Genomic DNA, 18,723 nt, shown 5'->3' with positions numbered 1-18,723 from the left:
GTGAGTGAGGGAGGGGCCAACGTGCCCGCGATGACAATCCAGAACAAGTGAAGATTAGCGCGTTCACGAGACTTTTACGAGACTGCGCCTGTGGAGGTCGAGGCAGGATTTAAATGTATTTAGCCAGAAAATGTACATTTGGACATGATACAGCTTTTAATCGAATAGGCTATAGGCTGCTTATTAAAGGAACAGTCCAGTGAGCATGGTCCATTTTTCACTCAAAAACTTTTTGTATTTTTTGATCAGGAAAATAATATTATCTTGCATTTTCAATTTAATCAATTTGTTTTGGCGGAACTACTCTTAAAAGACCCCTTTCTACAGAGCAATATGGCTCCACCCCCTCCCTCTTTCCATGTCTTCCCACGGTGGGAGTAAGCAGAGGAATTTGTGCATTCAAAATCATTGCACATACTTATAATGTCCAAACAACAGCAATGAATCAGCAGCAAAGTTCATGAGGACATCTCTACTTGTGCCCACTTCAACCTCTAAAAACAGAAGTTATGGGGAGACCAGAGAGCAAAACGTTGCAACAATCGAGGCGAGACATAACAAGCGTGCGAATTAGGATTTCTGCATGACTGGGAGTTAAAATGGGACATATCTTAGCGATATTGCGAAGATGAAAAAAACCCACAGTTCTAGTTATATATTTGGAAAAAAGAGTGTACAATCAAATATAACACTGGGATTTTTTGCTGAATCACTTTGGGTAACGGTTCATTTATTGAGGCTGAAAGTCATGTCCTTGAGGAGGTGCCGATGCTGAGCAGGGGCACTAATCAACATTTCAGTTTTATCAGGGTTAAGAAGCAGAAACATTAAAAGTCATCCATTGTTTAATCTGAGCAAGGCACACAACTGCATGGGTTAGTTACTTATTTCTAATGGCAGAACCAGTTAGTTATCATCAGCATAACAGTGAAAACTAATGTTATATTTACATATGATGTCACCAAGCAGAAGCTTGTAGAGGCTGAGCAGGAGGCCAAAATACCGATCGCTTTGGGACTCCACATGTAACATTACAAAACTCAGAAGTTGAATTACCATAAATTACATGGGGCGTCTTCTCTGAGAGGTAATAACTAAACCAGGAAAGTGCTGAGCCTGAAATACCAACGCACATTCTGAGACGTTCCAATAATATGTTAGCATCAACGGTGTCAAAAGCAGCACTAAGAATGAGTAATACTAATATTGACAAGGTGTTGGAGTCCATAGCTAGGAGAAGATCATTGGTCACTTTTGCACGGGCCGTTTCAGTAGAATGGTGGGCCTTAAACCCTGATTAAAAAGGTTCAAATCGATTGTTTGCAGCCACGTAATCATGAAGCTGTCGCGCTACCACTTTTTCCAAGACTTTTTGCAATTTCGAGATTTGAAATAGGCCTATGGCTACAGAGGTTCTTCTGGGTCGAGTTTTAATCGCTTAAGAAGGGGTCGAACAACAGCAATCCAATTGGTTGTGTGTTTCCCATGGCTGTCATCTCTGTCTGAAGTGATTGGACTCACTAGAGTTGGGTGTACAATCTTCATCTCATGAGATACCCCCCAAAAATTGTATTAGAAATTCCACCTTTTCCATTGCTAATAATACTCAGTTTAATAGTCATTGTCAGAGAGGTATCTTTGTTATTGCGGTAATATTTTGCAATGGTTTTGAACAGCACCACTTCTAATACAGGACTGTGCAAGTATACTCAATGGTGTTGCAGTTGATTGAATATAAATATTATGTGTAACATGACATATCTTATTAAGTCAAGTTTCATTTCCATCATTTGCAATGTTGGCTGTCTTTGTCGTTATTCTAGGCCAGCATGCCTCAGAACCAGATGGGATCATCAGATAATTCCTGGCAGAAATAGAATCCAAGAAGCAATGAGGTGGAAAAAAAAATACTAAAATGTTCTTACTCACTGACTCACTCTTTTGCCATTTTTATGTCATTCAAAAAGCAGTGCTGCAGACACATTCATCTCTCAATTATATCTCATACTATTAGATTTGAATTCCTGGAGAATTTAAGCCCTGCTTGAAGGTGCTCAGACAGCCACACGGGATCACTACTGGACTAATAAGTCATTTTCCAAGAGCAAAAATGGATCATGTGACATAATGTGTGCATCCTCAAACTGTATGAGCCCATCCTATTCTCGTCAAGGTAAAATTGATGTACAGTGATTAAAAATATAGCCGTAAAGACTGAAAAATTGCTTGAAAATAATAACTTGTGTAATTACAATCTAAAGTTCAGCGACTGTGAACGAAAACTAAAACCAACTTCATCCCGTGGCAATTTCTGTGAAACAAAATGTCACCGTTGCAGTTGATGTTATAGGGGGAATATGCACCCCCTCGTAAAGACAAAATGGGTCTTCAAGGATTTTGCTCATAAACGCTGCAGTGAGAGGTGCCTGAAGTCAAGGACGTATGATGTCTTCATTGTATGAAGGTGTCTGTATGTGGTGGAAGAACGAAGGTTGGCTCATTATTGGTCAAAAGTAACCAAGAGTGCCATAGCTGCATGTGCACAGTTCTGTATGTTCTTGTTCTCGCAAGCTTACCAGCGACAGATATCTCGTTTTTTGCTTGACAATCGATGACTGCGAGTTGCGATGTTCTCCACATTTTTCAGTACAAATGACATTTAGGTAGCACACTGGGGCAGAATAGAGGATGAGCTCATGATATGAGTTGCCAAGTGGAAAAAAAGCAAAGTTGACAAACTGGGTCAAACTGACAATTTGGTATTAAAATGACATATGAGAAAGAAAAGTACACAACATATGGTCTGTGTCCTGAACCTAATCTAAACTGCGCTGTAGAAAAATCTCAGTTAGTTTTACTCCCAACTGGCACTGTCATTGCAAACACCAACACACAGGATTCACAATTTAAAGTTTTAATTAATATAAATGTGTTCCATGCATTAAAATCAACAGTGCAATGGGGTAGCATCATCGTGATGATTTCATGCATTCGACTTATTCTCAGATTTGTATTATGGTCTATATCAGTCTCTCCTTCCCAAGTGTGAAAACGGATTGGTTCCACGAAATATTTTCACCCTCATCTTGTGCCTTGAGGGTTGCAGACACAACTGTGCACATGGAACAAAATGTTTCTGAAAAGTTTCCCAGTTTAAGGTCCGACAGTTGAGAAATGTTAACGAATACAGCAAGGCAATAATCTCGACAGAATGAATAAAAAGTTACGACAAAAATGAAACATGCATGGCAATGGATGACAGAAAGACCATTGAACCTGCATAATGGTGTGTTACTTTTACAAGAGAACTATAATCTGCCGGTGGCTGGGTGCCAGAAGAGAGACAGTAGAGAGGTGAAGTGAAGAAAATGCTGCAGAGGGAGGAAGGAGATGTTAATTCTCTTATCTTTAATACATGAGCAGTGCTCCACTAATGGATTTAAATGTTGTGGCATTGCGTTTTCACCCTTTTATCTTGGCTCCGTATCTCCCCAGTTGTGTGCAATTTTCTTTTTTAGTTTCCCTCATTTGTTGTCTTTTCTAATCTGTGCTCACAACAAAGACCATGATGGAGAATTGGGACTGTCTGGATACAAAAGCATGAAATGGAACCTGTCACAGCAATATGTTTCTTTTTTCTTTTTTTTTTTGATTTGAAGAAGTGATTCGGCTCATGATGATCCTTTTGTCTTGCTGTTTCTTGAATTCAGGTGCATCGATCCTTCCTTCCACTTTTAAAACGGTGGTTCTCAAACCCTTTACCACAAATTCAATCTTAAAAAAGATCTCCAAGCAGACCATCATGACTAAGAAAATTGGTTTTATTCCTAAAAAAGATTAGTCAATATTATTGTAAACCACTGTAACATGCATAGTTTGATCATTAACACCCTACTTACTTAACAGAAAAAACTGTACCTAAATAGTGAGTCAATTAAAATATATATTCATTTAGCTAATCAATAAATAAAAGTAAATACCAATGTTGCCAAAACAAATGATGAGAAACAAAGAGTGTGCAAACAATTATTGCAAATGTATTGTACTAAAAAGCCAAATACACTTATTTTACACACGGATTATTTCGTATTCGATGGAGGGGAGGGGGGGCACATACCACAAGTACAAGGTATGCCTTTTACACTTTGACAATCACGATACTGCTTCAGGGCGGCCCGGTAGTCCAGTGGTTAGCACGTCGGCTTCACAGTGCAGAGGTACCGGGTTCGATTCCAGCTCCGGCCTCCCTGTGTGGAGTTTGCATGTTCTCCCCGGGCCTGCGTGGGTTTTCTCCGGGTGCTCCGGTTTCCTCCCACGTTCCAAAAACATGCATGGCAGGCTGATTGGACGCTCTAAATTGTCCCTAGGTGTGAGTGTGGGCGTGGATGGTTGTTCGTCTCTGTGTGCCCTGCGATTGGCTGGCAACTGGTTCAGGGTGTCCCCCGCCTACTGCCCGAAGACGGCTGGGATAGGCTCCAGCACCCCCCGCGGCCCTAGTGAGGATTAAGCGGTTCGGAAAATGGATGGATGGATACTGCTTCAACCCCAATCCCACTGACCTGCGAACTACTACTAGTGTTTGGAAGGTAACGAATGTTGCGTTCTCATGAGTGTTCGTTCGAGGTCGCAAATGTTGTCCTTTCTTGTCGCAAGACAATTTTGAACATGCTGAAATTTCACGTGTGGGGGGGGGAAAAACACAAAAAGTCTTGGAGAACATGCATGTTTGTGGAATCTGGGAGTAGTGGAGAAAACAGACAGAAAACCAAGTCACTTCCATTTAAATGTTTCCGTTTTTTTTTTAAACTCACTAAGTAAAGTTAAACGAAGGTGTCTAAAACCTGCTTCTCGCGCAGTATAACCATCACCCTGTCAAGTCAAATAAGTAGCATACAAATTAAAGGACCGAGAGGACACGACCACCTTGGTTAGAGCTGCACACTGATCCGATAGCTCAATAAGGTCATCAACGACTGTCCGTGTTTTATGTTATGTGTTGTGTTTGTATTATTTTACTTTATGTTAACTGTTTTGTTAAGCGCTTTGTTTCAGCTGCCGCTGTTGTGAAAGCGCTATATAAATCAGCATGCGTTGTATTGTATTGTATAAAGTATTAGAAACAGATCTCAATACGGTGCAGTGCAGTTCTCCAAGAACGGTTCATTGGTTCAAGGGCTGCTGCAGTCATGAACGAAGTCAGAACCCCACCCAGCGGTGGAAACGTTGTTGTACTGACGCACACAAACAAATGCGCACTCACACGGATCCTACACGCACAAAAAGAGACAGCGAATGTATCATTTGAAACCAATTGTGATCGTAAATCTGAGCAGTAGTATATGTGTCAATGAGTTAAGGCCAAGCATACTTTGGCGTTGATTAAATATGTTTTTGGTTGGGGACGGCGGGGGCTGGGGGTAGTTCATGTTTGATTATATCGGAGGATAACGATGTCGGACCTGAGATAAGAGAAAACAATGGTCATCAGAGACAGCGTTGTCAAGATAACCGGGCGGGACCCTCACACGTATTAAAAAGAAGTTCCGAGAAGTATTTTTGACAACCACTGTGTACGATTTATTTATTTATTTTTGCTTGCACGGTTGTAGTTTCTTCTTAAGTCTTAAATCATCCTTCAAGTTATTCAGGTTTCATATTATCTAACTTTAACTGTAACATCAAGAACGTCACCTCATTAAACAGTGGACTTTTTTATTTCCACTGTATACGCATGTTTTTCGTGTTTTTTTATTTTAAAATAAAACTATTGATTTTCTTAGTTGTTATTTTATTAATTCTGAAACCCCATTGACGCATTGACGACCACGACTATGCAGGATGTTGATCATAAATCTCAGAGTGAAGCAGCAAAGAATGTGTGTGTGTGTGTGCGTGTTGGATGGTTACCTTCTCAGTCTTGTTTGTTTGACTAAACTCATTCCTCTCTGCTTCTTCGTGAAAGAAACTCTTGTTCTCTTCCACATTCATTTGTGAGATTCTCAGGTTGAAGCGGAGATCAGCGCTCACTCTGCAGGTAAATTTTGAACTTCTCTGGAAATATGATGTACTGTATTTTATTTTCCTCACTCAGGAGGTTTTTTTTTGTAACAATTTTTTGTAACAATTTTTGTAACACCCCTAAAACACGAATTTTTCGTTTTATAGACATGAAGTTTCTAATGCTGCTTGCTCTTTTGACTGGTAAGTACAATGATTAACTTAAACATCATCATAATCATCTTGTCATAATCCTCCCAAATGTGTATCCTTGCATTGTCCGGCCATAGCGTCCCTGTCTTAGCAAAAATAAGTATACTATACACAACGCACTCACAGTAATAAACACAATTGTTGAATTTAAAATGAATGTGTATTTTTGAATATTTCACGATAAACTTTGATGCATTATCATAAAGCTCTTGTGTTGGATTGGTTAGGCATGCCTGACATTGTGGTTAATATAATGTAAAAATGTGTGTGGGGGGGGGGGGGGGGAATATGAGAAAAATTAATCTCGGATTGGATGTATCCTTTGAATATCTCTAAACACGAAAAAGTGGTTTGTTGATTGACTTTTTTCCCCCACTGCACAATTCATCATTCAATAGCACAGGGTGTGTTTTTGTAGATGGTGTGTTAGACTGTTGCTGTTACCTTCTGTCATGATTTTTGTGTTTAGGGGTTCTGGCGGCCCCATTCTTGAAAGAAGAGGAAGCAAATCGCTTCATCCGTCTGAAAAGACAGTCAGGATACTGGGACCCCCACAATTCTCAGAATCAGTGGGGTTTCACCATCCAAGAGCAGGTATTAACAGGCAATTGTAAACCTTTTCATTGTAATGTCAATGACTTCGCTTTTCACTTGCAGCGGCGTGACTGTACAGTGAAGTCACTGGCAAAAAAAAAAAAAAAGCTGAAAAAGGCCTTTTTTTATAGGAATCTCTCTGACATTGATTCTGTCCCTCAGGCTAACGAGTATTGGACAGCCCTCCGAACAGATGCCCAGTTCTACATGGATATCGGCAGCCTGATGTTTGACCGCTCTGTGGCGGAGTAAGTGACACAATGTTATCGCTGATGTGGTGCCCAATGGCCATTTTCTATTTTTAAGGGCAACTGATACAGTGCCCCATCATATCACGCACACAGCCAACGGTGCCCTGTAAAAAGCTTAATTTTCCCGCCGACTCTCACTTCCTCTTGAGGAAGGTCCGTTACCATTAGTTGGCAAGAAACCAACATTGGGAGCATGAAGTGTGCCATTTTTTAGTTTTATTGGGCTTTGACAAATGCTTAATTATTGCGCCCGACACATTCTACCTAGCAACATGCAGCTATATAAATGAGTAATGTTGATACATTTGTGCGCCATAGCTAGATGGATTACCGTACATCAATTGTATTTCTGTTTAAATGAATATGCATGCCATCTTTGACTTTCTGTACATTACCAGTGGAAGGGAAATGACCAAAAACAAGCACATCACTGTGTATGTTAAGAAAGATTACTACTGTTCAGTTTTCCTACTCGGTTTCCTCCGTAAGTGGGTGTTGGACTACAATTATCTAACACATGAAAACAACACTGAATGTATAAGTTGTAAAAGCATACCAAATTTTTAAATTGATTATAATACTTGGGGCTGAACTGAGATCATTTGCAACAATAATGATGTCGTTATAATATCCATCCATCCACTATCTGAACTGCTTTATCCTAGTAATATCATAAATAACATTTTTTTTTCCATTGATGTTGCAGTGAGAACAACAGGCTGTACATGGAGATGTTGCGCAATGCTAGAGCTCACTTGGACAGCCAGACGGGAGGACGCAAATAGTGCACAAGAAGAAAAAATGATATGAGGGTTGACATGATCAACAAACATGATTATATAGTCGCTAATTCCAGCCGAATGTATCATGTTTGAGCTATAATATAAATCTGCTCTGTAGATATGTTTAAGATGCGAATGAGAGTTTTAAAAAAAGAGGCAATTTAATCGATTTTGTTCATGGTAATTAGATACACCGTCTATCCAGTAATATCAAAGGAAACAAATCATATGAGCAAGAGAAGATATAGTAGAAGAGTAGTAGAAAAGCTGCTTAGATTTGTTTTGAAACATGCTGACTCATCTTAGAATGTTCTCATTGCGTAGAAGTGGAATCGTGTACATTTAGTGAAATGGATGGAGAAGACTGTTGCAGTTGCAATAAATATGAGGAAAAAGAATAATAATACATTGCCACGTCATATTGTTTTTATTATTGTGATTATTATGGACTACAGAAATAGTGGTGATTCTGTTCTGAGCAAAAACTAATCATATACTGCATACATACCAGGAATCAAAATAATACTTTCCTATCGGCAAGAAATACAGCTGTCTTCATCTTTTAGTGACCAGTAGATGGTACTGTCACATACTGACATTCTTGCATCTGGTATACTTTGATGTATTGTTTGCAAATAACCACCATGCATGCATCCCGTTGCAATTTTGCTGGACTGATTAAAACAATTCATTAGAAGACCTCAAACCCTTACTATACTCAGTCATAGCTGCAATATATTTGTAATCACTGTGTGCAAATGCAGAAAATCAACATTTCAAGCAAAGACAGCAGTGAATATTTGCCTACACACTACTTATTTTGATCTAGGTTTGCTGCTTCTTGTAGCACATATTGGAAGAGGAAAATTATTTTCAATATGTTGCGTTTATTACATGAATTATTCAAGTTAAGTGATACTGACTTATCAATGTAATTCAAAAAGGTTCAAGTGAGGTTTATATATGTAAAAACCAAAGAAAAAAACAATTGAAATCTCTCTAGGTAAGGGAACACATTGAAGGGACGGGAGTTTCAGACAGAAACTGTGTGGAAGACCAGTATGAGATAAATATAAGCACAGTTATTACACAGATAACAGACATCCTACAATGAAATTATTGTTACTGATTTATAGACCGAAATTAGACGTGATATGTGCTAAAGCTGTGAGCTGGCAGTAGGATCCTCACTTGTAATTGGTGGTGGTATTTTGAGGAACATATGCAGAGCTGGAGTGAAGATAAGGATTGTGCCAAGTATGGAGACAGTCAGGAATGCCCACAAGAAGATTCTGTCTAGCACCTGGGCCACAAACTTCCAGTCTTGAACCACCTGAGAGAGAAAAGGAATGTGAAGAAAAAAAGTCCAGGGTACATTGAAGATATAAGAGCCTATTAGAAAAAGGATTTTAAACATACAGTACATATAGCATTTCTAAAAACAATCCCCATTCACACAGAGGGGGGGAAAAAAATAATAAAATGGCAAATGTCGTAATATATGCATGTCAGGCAAGTAGTTAGCAATTCTCCTTTGTGTGGAAACATTAAGCGGATCTGCTCCAACTGCTTGGATAAGAAGATTCACAATGTCCTTTGATTACCTTCTGCATAAATGTGTCTTTAACATTTTATAGGCGTATGGCTATGCTGTTGTTATACTCCACTGTTTGCAGAAGCTTTCAGTAAATGCACACTCGAAAACTCATGACAGAAGTTGCCCCGCTATTCGTGAGGCACAGTGGCAAAAACCTGTGGGTAATTGCTCCCAGACCCAATTTAAAATTGCTCAATTCACTCTAACATAGTTCCTTGACTTGATTCCTTGACTGGCGCCTCAAGATGGCGCAGGAGTAAGGCTTTTATACCTCAAAGGAATTAGGGCTGAGAACGAAAACTGTGATTTTTTTTTCCAGCAAATAACATACTTTAGGATCCCCAAATACAATCTGCAACTCAGTGAATACACGGGTGATACTGTTTTACTCCTTGAACTATAGAAATGCATTAACAGCGCTGAGGTCGGCCAGTGATTCCCAACCATGGTGCTTTGGGAAATGATCCAATTTAACTTCATTTGTCTGAAACTCATATGTGAATTAAAACACAGTGGATTTTTACCTAACCATGCGAGTGACATATAGCAAAAGGCGGAACCATTAAATGACCTTCCATTTGATGGCAGAAGGTACAATACGCTGGTGTATCCACCGTTTGCCATTCATACAAGAGAATATGTCAAGATTCTTGCGTGTTGCGTGATACTTTGTGTTCAACTAAACTGGCCCAGATTTCACACGGAGTAACAGAATTTCTGAGCAAATTGAGACGATCTCGTCATGATTTCAGTTTAATGTGATATATTTGTTTGGTAGTGTGCCGTGAGATTTTTCTCACGTAGCGTGAGTACTTTGAAGCAGTAAAGATTGAGAAATGCTGGTCCAATGTATCTTCACGCCTGATTACGCAGGGGGGAAAAAGTGGCTGTTTTACAAAACAACCAGTCTGGGCCTTTTTAAACTGAAGGAAGCCCTGGCTTGTTCTCTTGCCTGAATGGGAACAGGTAGATACACAGGTTTCTTGTACCCACCACCAAGTGGAAGAACATTTTATTGGTCTGCTTTTCGGTATGGATCGCTGGTAAAGGCGAACAACTATATAAGTGTAAATTAACAAATACATTCTTGGGGCCGCAATTAGTTGAATTTTGATCATTTTCAGCGGCACCCCTGATGATCTCTCACGACCAATATGAGGCCATCTTACCTCTCGAATGAAGTGTTCCTTGCGGATGTGTCTGCTTATGTATCGCACTGAGTAGATGGCCTTCTCCAGCATGGTGGCCCAGGCCTCGTCCTCCTTTCCATCGGAAGTGGTCTGTCCAGCGCTGGCCCTCTGGCCACCTCTCCGACCTCCAGATCGCGGCTTCACCTCGGGACTTTCAGGAGCCAGCTCCGGGTAGTGGTACCGGTCAATGTGACCTCGCATGCACAGCAACCTCGGCAGCTTCTGCAGAAAAAGGTTGCGAACCCACGGCGACATGGGGTGGTAGGTGGCCGACGAGCGGTGGTGAACGTTGATGACGAACACGGTCACGATGATGGAGAGTGTGACAAAGATCATGATGAAGAGCAGATACTCGCCGATGAGCGGGATGACTTTGGAAGACGAGGGGATGATCTCCTCGATGACGAGGAGGAAAACAGTGAGTGATACGAGGACAGAGGTGGAGAGCGACAGCTTCTCGCCTTCGTCAGACGGAAGGTAGAAGACCAGCACAGTCAGGAAAGACAACCCCAGACAAGGGATGATGAGGAAGAGCGTGTAGAATAACGGCAACCTCTTCAGGATGAAGGAGTACGTGAGGAAGGGGTAGGAATACAGGCCGTCCTTCCTGTTTCCCTTTGCGCCCGTGGCGTTGAGGATCTCCCACTCGCCATTGTCGAAAAAGTCCTTCCGGTCCACTTGGTCGTCAATCAAAACAAGGTCTACCATGTTGCCGTCGTAGGTCCAAGAGCCGAACTTCATGGTGCAGTTCTGGCGGTCAAAGGGGAAAAAGGTGACGTCCATGGTGCAGGCCGATTTGTAACTGGCAGGCGGTGTCCAAGTGATGACCCCGCTGTACTTGACAATAGCTTTGGTCATCAGGGAGCCCTCAAACCGGCCATCAGCGCTGAAGAAAAATCATAGTCACACAATGTCCATCTGGTTGATTTTTGGGCTTGTGGAAACCAGTAAAAAAAAATTAAACACGGTAACGTAGAATAGTCCATGCATTTTAGAATGTTGGACTCCATATGCCATATTAGTCTAATTGCCCCACAGGGATAAATAAAGTTTTCTGAATCTGAATGTCTGCAGAGCAAAACTTTTTTTCACTAGTTTATTTATTTTTTGTTATTGTTGATATTGTAGTTTTGCTATTCCGTGAATGGAGTGAACTATTGTCACCAGTCACAGCGGTGGTTCTCAAACTTACACCGGTAACCACCTCAAAAAAAGACTTTGTTCTCCAAGTACAGTACGACCATAACAACCAAATTTAAAATGCGGTAGTGTAGGGGGTCCAAGTGTTCGTCAAGATCGAACTAGAGGTTGTCTTCCTAAAACGTATTTCTCATATGCTCTTAAGTTCATTTAACATTAGACACATTTGGAGCATTATCACTGTGCTTATTAAATAAAGCAAAATAATAAAAGTGTATCGAAATAATGATTCCATTGAAATACAGTGTCTTGCAAAACAATTGCCTTGATAGTTTAGGATAAACAGAATGCATTGTACTTAAATGTTAAATACAGCTGAACTATTCTTGACCAACTGTATTGAACTAAATAAAAAGTTTGAACCACATGCTGCACAGTTTTTGAACATTTAGTTTTGTGATTATTTTGCATACCATTAGAGGGAGCCCGAGTGCAACTCGTGGTACTGCACTTTGACAATCACCGTATTAACAACAAAGTATTCCTTCATATTTTCTTTTTTGCACATGCTTTATTTGCCCTCTTGCATCTTTGTGGAAAAGTTATGAAAATGTTGGATCTTACTTTTCGTACAGGACAATGTCTGGGAGCCAAATGTTTTCAGATGGAACTCGAATGGAAGTAATGCCTCCGTATTTGTCTGGATTCCAACGCAGCTTGTAATCAATCCACTGCTGCTCAACAGAAAAATAAATAAAAATAAATAAACACACACCGCTTTTATTCATTCATCGCAGGCATCAAAATGCAGCTTAGGTCGTGTTTACTGGTAGTTACTTATGGTGGCTTAATGCAGATTTTTACTGTCATAGACAAAGTTTGATTGGTGTGTTTTTGCTGATTATGTAAAGGAAGATAAATCCATCCATCCATTTTCTATCCCACATGTCCGCATTAGTGTTGAGCTTTTCAACTTTTACCAGATATATGGTGAAACGTGTGTATTAGACTTTTATTTGAACACCAATAAACAGATAAACTACGAAAAATATTGACTCCTGCTTACCTGCCAAAGCCAAACATTAGTCGTCATCAACTGGTTCTTCTCATCCTGAACACCATGAAAAATACGTCGTGTGTTTATGAGAAGATAAGCACATGTTTTAAAATTAACCAAAACAAAAAGACCAAATTAGTTTGTTTATATTTGTATGGCGAGAAATTCATTTAGCATAGGCTATTTGAAAATGGCAACACATTTGGAGTCATGGTGCGTTTAATTGTCATTTAGACAATTATACCGATCATTCACTTCATTGGGTTCACTTGCACAAGTGTATTGGATTCAATAGAGCCGCAAAAAAAATCAAAATAAAAATCTGCCTTTGCATAGATTGCACTTTGTTCGGTTTGTATTGACACCGTCAGAGATGTCCCAAAAATGGAACATCAAATCTATTACTGTGTTTCAAGTGCATCATAATGCGAGGAGGATTTTTTTTTTCTTTTTAGGGACACAGTTTGGATACATCTGTGAATTAAATCTCTTTAATGCACCTGATGAAATGGATGTCAAGTATGCAGTCTCATATTAGGCATGTTTGGGTAGTACTATGACATCACACATCATTGAACTGGACTTGCAGCAACAATTTAAGAACCTCATTTGTTTTCCCCCATAGACCAACAAAAGGGCATGAAAACCTGAGGAACTAAATGAAGGGGGACAAGAACAAGAACACTAAACGTTGGGCCTTTTTACACTGAGATGCAGTGACAAGACAAAAACAGAGATTTAAAATCACAATAATTTTTTTAAAAAAGACTTGACTTCCAACGTCTGCAGGTGAGGATGTGTTTCCGATGAGCCCTGTGGCCATCACACTGAGCAGGGATGAAGCATAATCAAATAGTGAGCTTTGCAGCAGCCAATTAGGTAGGCTCAGGGGGACAGCGCAGACCACATGGTCACCACCCTCTCACCCTCTTTCGTCCAAAATTCAAAAGGACCACCTGACTGAAGCGGTTCTTTCTCTCACCCAAGAAGGGGGCTTTGTATTCAGCTCATGGAGCAGGTGGAGGCTAAAATGGTTGGGATGAATATTTCACGCTGTGGAGCGTGGTTCATCCATTAGCATTCTCCATTTTCTTCCCTTTGAACAAGCCAAAGCATTTCATCCTATCAGCGGCAGCCCCTGAAATATTAAAAGAGCACTCCGGTCAGAGATGGGAGGCTTGTGGATATATGAAGGAAGTGTTCTGGATCTATTTTCAGGAATTCAGGAACTGAGAAAATTCTAAACTCGGCCTTGACAATAGATGTTGGGACAGGAAGTGCATGACAAGATGAAAGACCAGACATAACCAATCTGGCCCACAATGAAAGCAACAGACTCAAGTGTCAAAACAACCATCTTCATATGCGAAGTTAAGGTTGAGTGTTCTTTTGCTTTTAGTTGTGGCTCAGGTCAGTGAGCTGTCTTATAAATATTAAAGTATGGCTTTGGCGCCATCGTGTGGCATCTTGTTGAGAAGGAACTATGTAGGAGTGAGTTGACAAGTTGCACGTAGCGCTTGGCCGCCATCTTGTGGTATTTACGGACATGTACTTCTGGATTTTTACCACTACGACAGGGCTATTCCCCGTAAACATGGATGACACAGCGGAGATGGTGGCAAACCAGAACACAATTAGCCTGGAAGAAAGAAAGTCACTTCAGTGCGTCAGGGTGAGAGTGAATCTTCCGCTGTACCCACCCACTGCCACAAAATTCTAACTTGACAAAGATGACAACTTTTTAAAACAACTCTTGCGTGTCATGACATTGTGCAAGTGTACCTAATGAAGTGTAACTGGGAAGCAAGTTTACATTGTGAAGTCTAAGTTATGAAACAGAATTTAAAGCAGTGGTGTGTTTCCTCTCACCACGTCGACAAGCTGGGAGATCTTGAGACCGAAGCGGACTCTGATGGTGTCGTTGGCATGCTGAATGGGCCTCACCCAACGCTGGTAGCCTTGGAAGAGATTCTTCAACAGGGCGTCCTCCATTTCCGCCAAGGATACAAACTCATTTGGTGCTAGAATGAAAACGTCAGTGGCAGTGAAACATAAAAATCTAACAATCGTAAATCAAATGAAGTATGAATGTGAAAGTCTGGTCCTGAATTTGAAGCTGTTCTTGGATTGTGTTCATCAAAGTGAGCTAATGTACCGAATGAAATGACCACGGACTATGAAGAAAATAAAGCTATTATCTGAATAAATTTGTTAGTTTTAAGGTAAAAATTCATTCCCAGCTTGCTCTTCATCAGGAAGACAATTCACGAGTAATACGATTTACTTGTCTAGCAAGGCTTATTTAAAGTAGTAGCACCACCTTGGGCATCCGAGTCTGCAATTGAACCTCTCAAAAAAGTCCTGAACGAGTAATACTACTCGGCCAAACTAGTAAGCATGTGCTAGCACAATTGGTCTCTTGACACTAATGGCCGCATGAAAATTCCTCTCTCGTAGTTTTGCCTCATTAGTAGCATCCACTTGTTCTGACGAGTGAGGAGCATACTTGTAGATGGACCATAAAAGGTTTACATTAAACTGGTTGTTTTTTCATCCAGTGAGGTGGTTTCTTGCATCTCAAATTAGAAGCACAAGATGGAGCCAGAGGTTGTTTTTTTTTTAATTCCACAGATGAAATTTATAATATCCTACTGTCAAGTCAAGTCAAGTCAAGTCAACAGTATTTATAGAGCACTTTCAAACAGCCATCGCTGCATACAAAGTGCTGTACATGGTCATATTGCTTGTTATAAAAAATAAGACAAAAGTGATTTTTTTGGCAAGGGGGGGGGGGGGGGGTTGATGGATTGCAAACTCCACCAAAATTTGCTTGACCTGCAACTTGTCATTACGACATCGAACTCCTACTATTCAATATCAGGCCCGAGTCCAGCCATGTATAGCGAAAATATGCAAGTAACAGATGCACCACATAAAAGGTTTGTAATTGCTGATAGATGTCACAAAAGGCAGCAAAGCTCTACGTCTGTCTAAGAAAAACACATCACCTTCAACATATTTCCATGACACCATGATGCCACCATCTGGCACAAAGCAATAGTGTTATTTATTTGGTGTGAATGCAAAAACAGCAAATACGTGAGGTTTTCAGCAAATGACAGAGTATGGATACATTCTAAAAAGAACTACAAAGTAATATACAATGTGACATACAAATACACTAGTTAACATCTGGCACTTCACTAAAAGTTGCCTATAGCTGTATATGTACAGGTACAGTGAAGTGTTTCGTTTTGGATGTCAGCTTGTGCACACTTTTGCGTCACTCCTAGCAATATATAGTTGGCCTACAGACAGAACTTGTCCGGTGTGCACAAATATCACACAGATGTGCGGAGGGAGGGGGGGAAATACGTTACTAGTAAGATATATTTCTTCGACTAGTGCCCTGATTTACTGGCGAAAACAAAGAGCGTAGCGGTACTAGCACATGGACCTTGAACTGGATATCAAGGATATCGAATAAATGCTCGACCGACTTTCCATACACGCGTGCATTTGCATCAGTCCTTACCACTGATGGTGGCGAGGCAAGATGCAGCCGAGAGCACGAAGAGGAGCACCAACTTCATCATGTTCTGTGCGCTCCTGCGGCCTCTTTTCACTAACGTCTGACGTTCCGGGGACAAGGCGAGGTTCCCATCGAGTCGAAGTGGGCAGCATACGATCCTAAACCCGGCAAAGAGACGGGGTGCACACGCTGACTCCGGGCTGAAGCGTCACACGGTGAAAGACGAGGTGCGATGGAGGAAAAGGATGAGGGGTGGAGTCACAACAAAGGATGTACAACACATTTTCGGAATATTTTTTCACAGCACAGCATGGTCATAGATTAGCTATGTAGCTGACATATAAATGTATATCATTATGGAATCATCCTTTGAGATGAGTTATCTATTTTTGGACGGGGACCAAAAATGCAGTACTTACATTTTAGGGTATAAAACGGACTGTCGCTCAAGAGCAAACCTTGCAAAGCTTTGGGTTTTTAAATTAATATCCTAACATTTTAAATGACTGATGTAATGCCAAAGATTCGAGTGCAACTCCAATGTTCCTGTAGTTAAAGTTGACAGATGCTTCATTTTAGGATGGACTTCCCTAGACATCCAATAGAGGACGCTAATTAAAAAAAGAGGGGTGGGGGCGGGGATGAGTCAGGGCTGCAGTCCAACCAAGAGCATCCTTTGAACACATACTGATGTTGCCAGCTTCAGAACTTAGATTACAGTTCCAAATTTGATATATCTTACAACAGTATTGCTGACATGGCTCAGGTCTAAGTGCATATTGTATGTTCTTTCAGTTCTTTTTTATTTTATTTATTACATCAGTTCAAGGAAAAAATAAAGTCATACTCTGCTGTATATTTGTATCGCACACTACATTGCCCCTCTTGAATTATGGGAATCACAGGCTTGCTCAAGGGTACCTTGTCAGTCATTAGGGAGCAGACTATCATTTCTCCAACAACTAATTTTCATTTAACCTTTTGTTGTTGTTGTTTGCAGTGGAACTTGTATCTGCCCCTCCAGTTCCAAAACATGAGTCTTTACAGGTCATCTAGTGCCTCATGTTACCAATTGTCGGTTCAGGTTAAGTTACAAAGCAGATACAGTAAATCCGATTTTCTAAAGTGGCAATTGTTCAATATTTTTCAAATGCTTTATTGAAAGTACTATATAGGGGATAAACGATATTCACTACATAAGATAAGATAAGAAAAGCTTTATTAGTCTCACAATGGAGAAATTCCCAATTCACAGCAGCAAAGTTATGAAAGGACGAAGTATAACAACAAAATATAGGCGCTGTTCGGAACAGAACAGAAAAATCACTATATACAGCAACATAAAGAGGATAGAGAATGACTTTGAACAGCCCAAGTGTGTGAGACACGAATATGCAGCAGAACGTCCACCGTGATCCAATGAGATGGTTTAAGATGGACTCCTAAAAACATACACATTGAGAAACTCATGTTTCTATATGTGTTGGAGTCATTCAATTCCTGTAGTGTCTTTCACAGGATGCGCGTTGGTGTGGATGCACCATTGAAGCGTGAAAATACTCATGGGAACATCACCGGAACAAGTGCAGTATGTGCGCAGTCAAATGTTCACAAGCTCCAAATAACAGATTGACAATATAAAACTGCCCATTAGGAATGACTGATGTGAAAAATGAGAAAGAGATACACACACATTTAACACTGCAATTACTGAGAAGGCACATACGTGCACTCAGATCGGTGCATGCACACACACACACACACACACACAAAAATCAGGGATGGACATTGAGACCAATTCTGCTTGCTGTGCTTGTGTCACAATCATATTGATGATGGGAACTCAAATAAAAATATCAAAGGCCCACAAAGAACTTTTGAAATCAGTCAAAGGTATGTTTATTAAGACTGGTTGTATATTTAAAAACAAAATGTCCTTTCCATTTGACATGCCTAACAAACCTGCTTTTGATTCATCATAATGGACTCATCCACAGCTGGGGAAATGCACCTCATTTGTTATTCCATTGCACAGCTCTTTAGGTAGATCAACGTACAGTTGTAAATTAGACACAAAGCATACTGGATTATCTTTGCCATAGTAATATATAAATTCTACCTCAGCATTTAGCATAAATACAGACATGACCGAGTAGAACAATTCGGAACATAAGGAAAAGTATTTTCTTCTAAATGGGGTAATGTAGGGTATTTATAGAGCAAAGTGGATGTCCCTTTTACTTTTGAGCCAGTTAAAAAGTTCAAAAGCCATGGTTGTTTGGAAAAAACAAGCTGCCGTTTTTGTTTTTCTTTTAATTATAGCACACAGCACCATCAGATACGATAAAAAGATAAAACTGTACAACCCCT

The 18,723-nt window shown here is 40.3% G+C and overlaps 2 protein-coding genes across 3 annotated transcripts; one reads left to right on the top strand and one right to left on the bottom strand.

Annotated features, from left to right (window-relative positions):
- Nucleotides 1–5,945: 5,945 nt before the first annotated feature.
- LOC147208522 (uncharacterized protein C3orf85-like) lies at nucleotides 5,946–7,992 on the top strand. The gene is made up of 5 exons (XM_086136829.1): nucleotides 5,946–6,034; nucleotides 6,166–6,201; nucleotides 6,680–6,804; nucleotides 6,967–7,052; nucleotides 7,762–7,992. Exons 2-5 carry the CDS (start codon nucleotides 6,168–6,170, stop codon nucleotides 7,838–7,840), a joined length of 324 nt encoding a protein of 107 aa, XP_085992955.1. The 5' UTR covers nucleotides 5,946–6,034; nucleotides 6,166–6,167; the 3' UTR covers nucleotides 7,841–7,992.
- Nucleotides 7,993–8,241: 249 nt separating this feature from the next.
- Nucleotides 8,242–16,923, bottom strand: LOC147208521 (neuronal acetylcholine receptor subunit non-alpha-2-like). Of its 2 annotated transcripts, XM_086136818.1 has the most exons (7): nucleotides 16,773–16,923; nucleotides 16,357–16,553; nucleotides 14,691–14,842; nucleotides 12,831–12,875; nucleotides 12,389–12,498; nucleotides 10,604–11,510; nucleotides 8,242–9,170 (listed from the first exon to the last, which is right to left on the bottom strand). In XM_086136818.1, the coding sequence occupies exons 2-7, from the start codon at nucleotides 16,415–16,417 to the stop codon at nucleotides 8,997–8,999; spliced, it is 1,449 nt and encodes a 482-aa protein (XP_085992944.1). In that variant the 5' UTR covers nucleotides 16,418–16,553; nucleotides 16,773–16,923; the 3' UTR covers nucleotides 8,242–8,996. The 2 variants fall into 2 exon arrangements, with proteins under 2 accessions (XP_085992944.1, XP_085992934.1); XM_086136808.1 differs by lacking the exon at nucleotides 16,773–16,923 and having other exon boundaries at nucleotides 16,357–16,610.
- Nucleotides 16,924–18,723: the final 1,800 nt, after the last annotated feature.

The sequence above is a fragment of the Hippocampus guttulatus genome, chromosome 2 (assembly GCF_054856545.1).
Source record: "Hippocampus guttulatus isolate MCC_2025c chromosome 2, RoL_Hgut_1.0, whole genome shotgun sequence".
NCBI lineage: Eukaryota > Metazoa > Chordata > Actinopteri > Syngnathiformes > Syngnathidae > Hippocampus > Hippocampus guttulatus.
Note: the sequence above shows the minus strand (reverse complement) of the source record. Positions and strands in the feature narration are given on the sequence as shown.

Bases quoted from the DNA above. Each gene is read 5' to 3' on its own strand.
- LOC147208522 (XM_086136829.1), top strand. From the start codon at position 6,168: ATGAAGTTTCTAATGCTGCTTGCTCTTTTGACTG. The intron at 6,202-6,679 runs GTAAGTACAATG...TTTTGTGTTTAG, and splicing joins GCTGCTTGCTCTTTTGACTG to GGGTTCTGGCGGCCCCATTC. The intron at 7,053-7,761 runs GTAAGTGACACA...TTGATGTTGCAG, and splicing joins TTTGACCGCTCTGTGGCGGA to TGAGAACAACAGGCTGTACA.
- LOC147208521 (XM_086136818.1), bottom strand. From the start codon at position 16,417: ATGATGAAGTTGGTGCTCCTCTTCGTGCTCTCGGCTGCATCTTGCCTC. The intron at 14,843-16,356 runs GTAAGGACTGAT...TTTTCATTCTAG, and splicing joins TTGCCTCGCCACCATCAGTG to CACCAAATGAGTTTGTATCC. The intron at 12,876-14,690 runs GTGAGAGGAAAC...CATGGTGTTCAG, and splicing joins TCTCCCAGCTTGTCGACGTG to GATGAGAAGAACCAGTTGAT.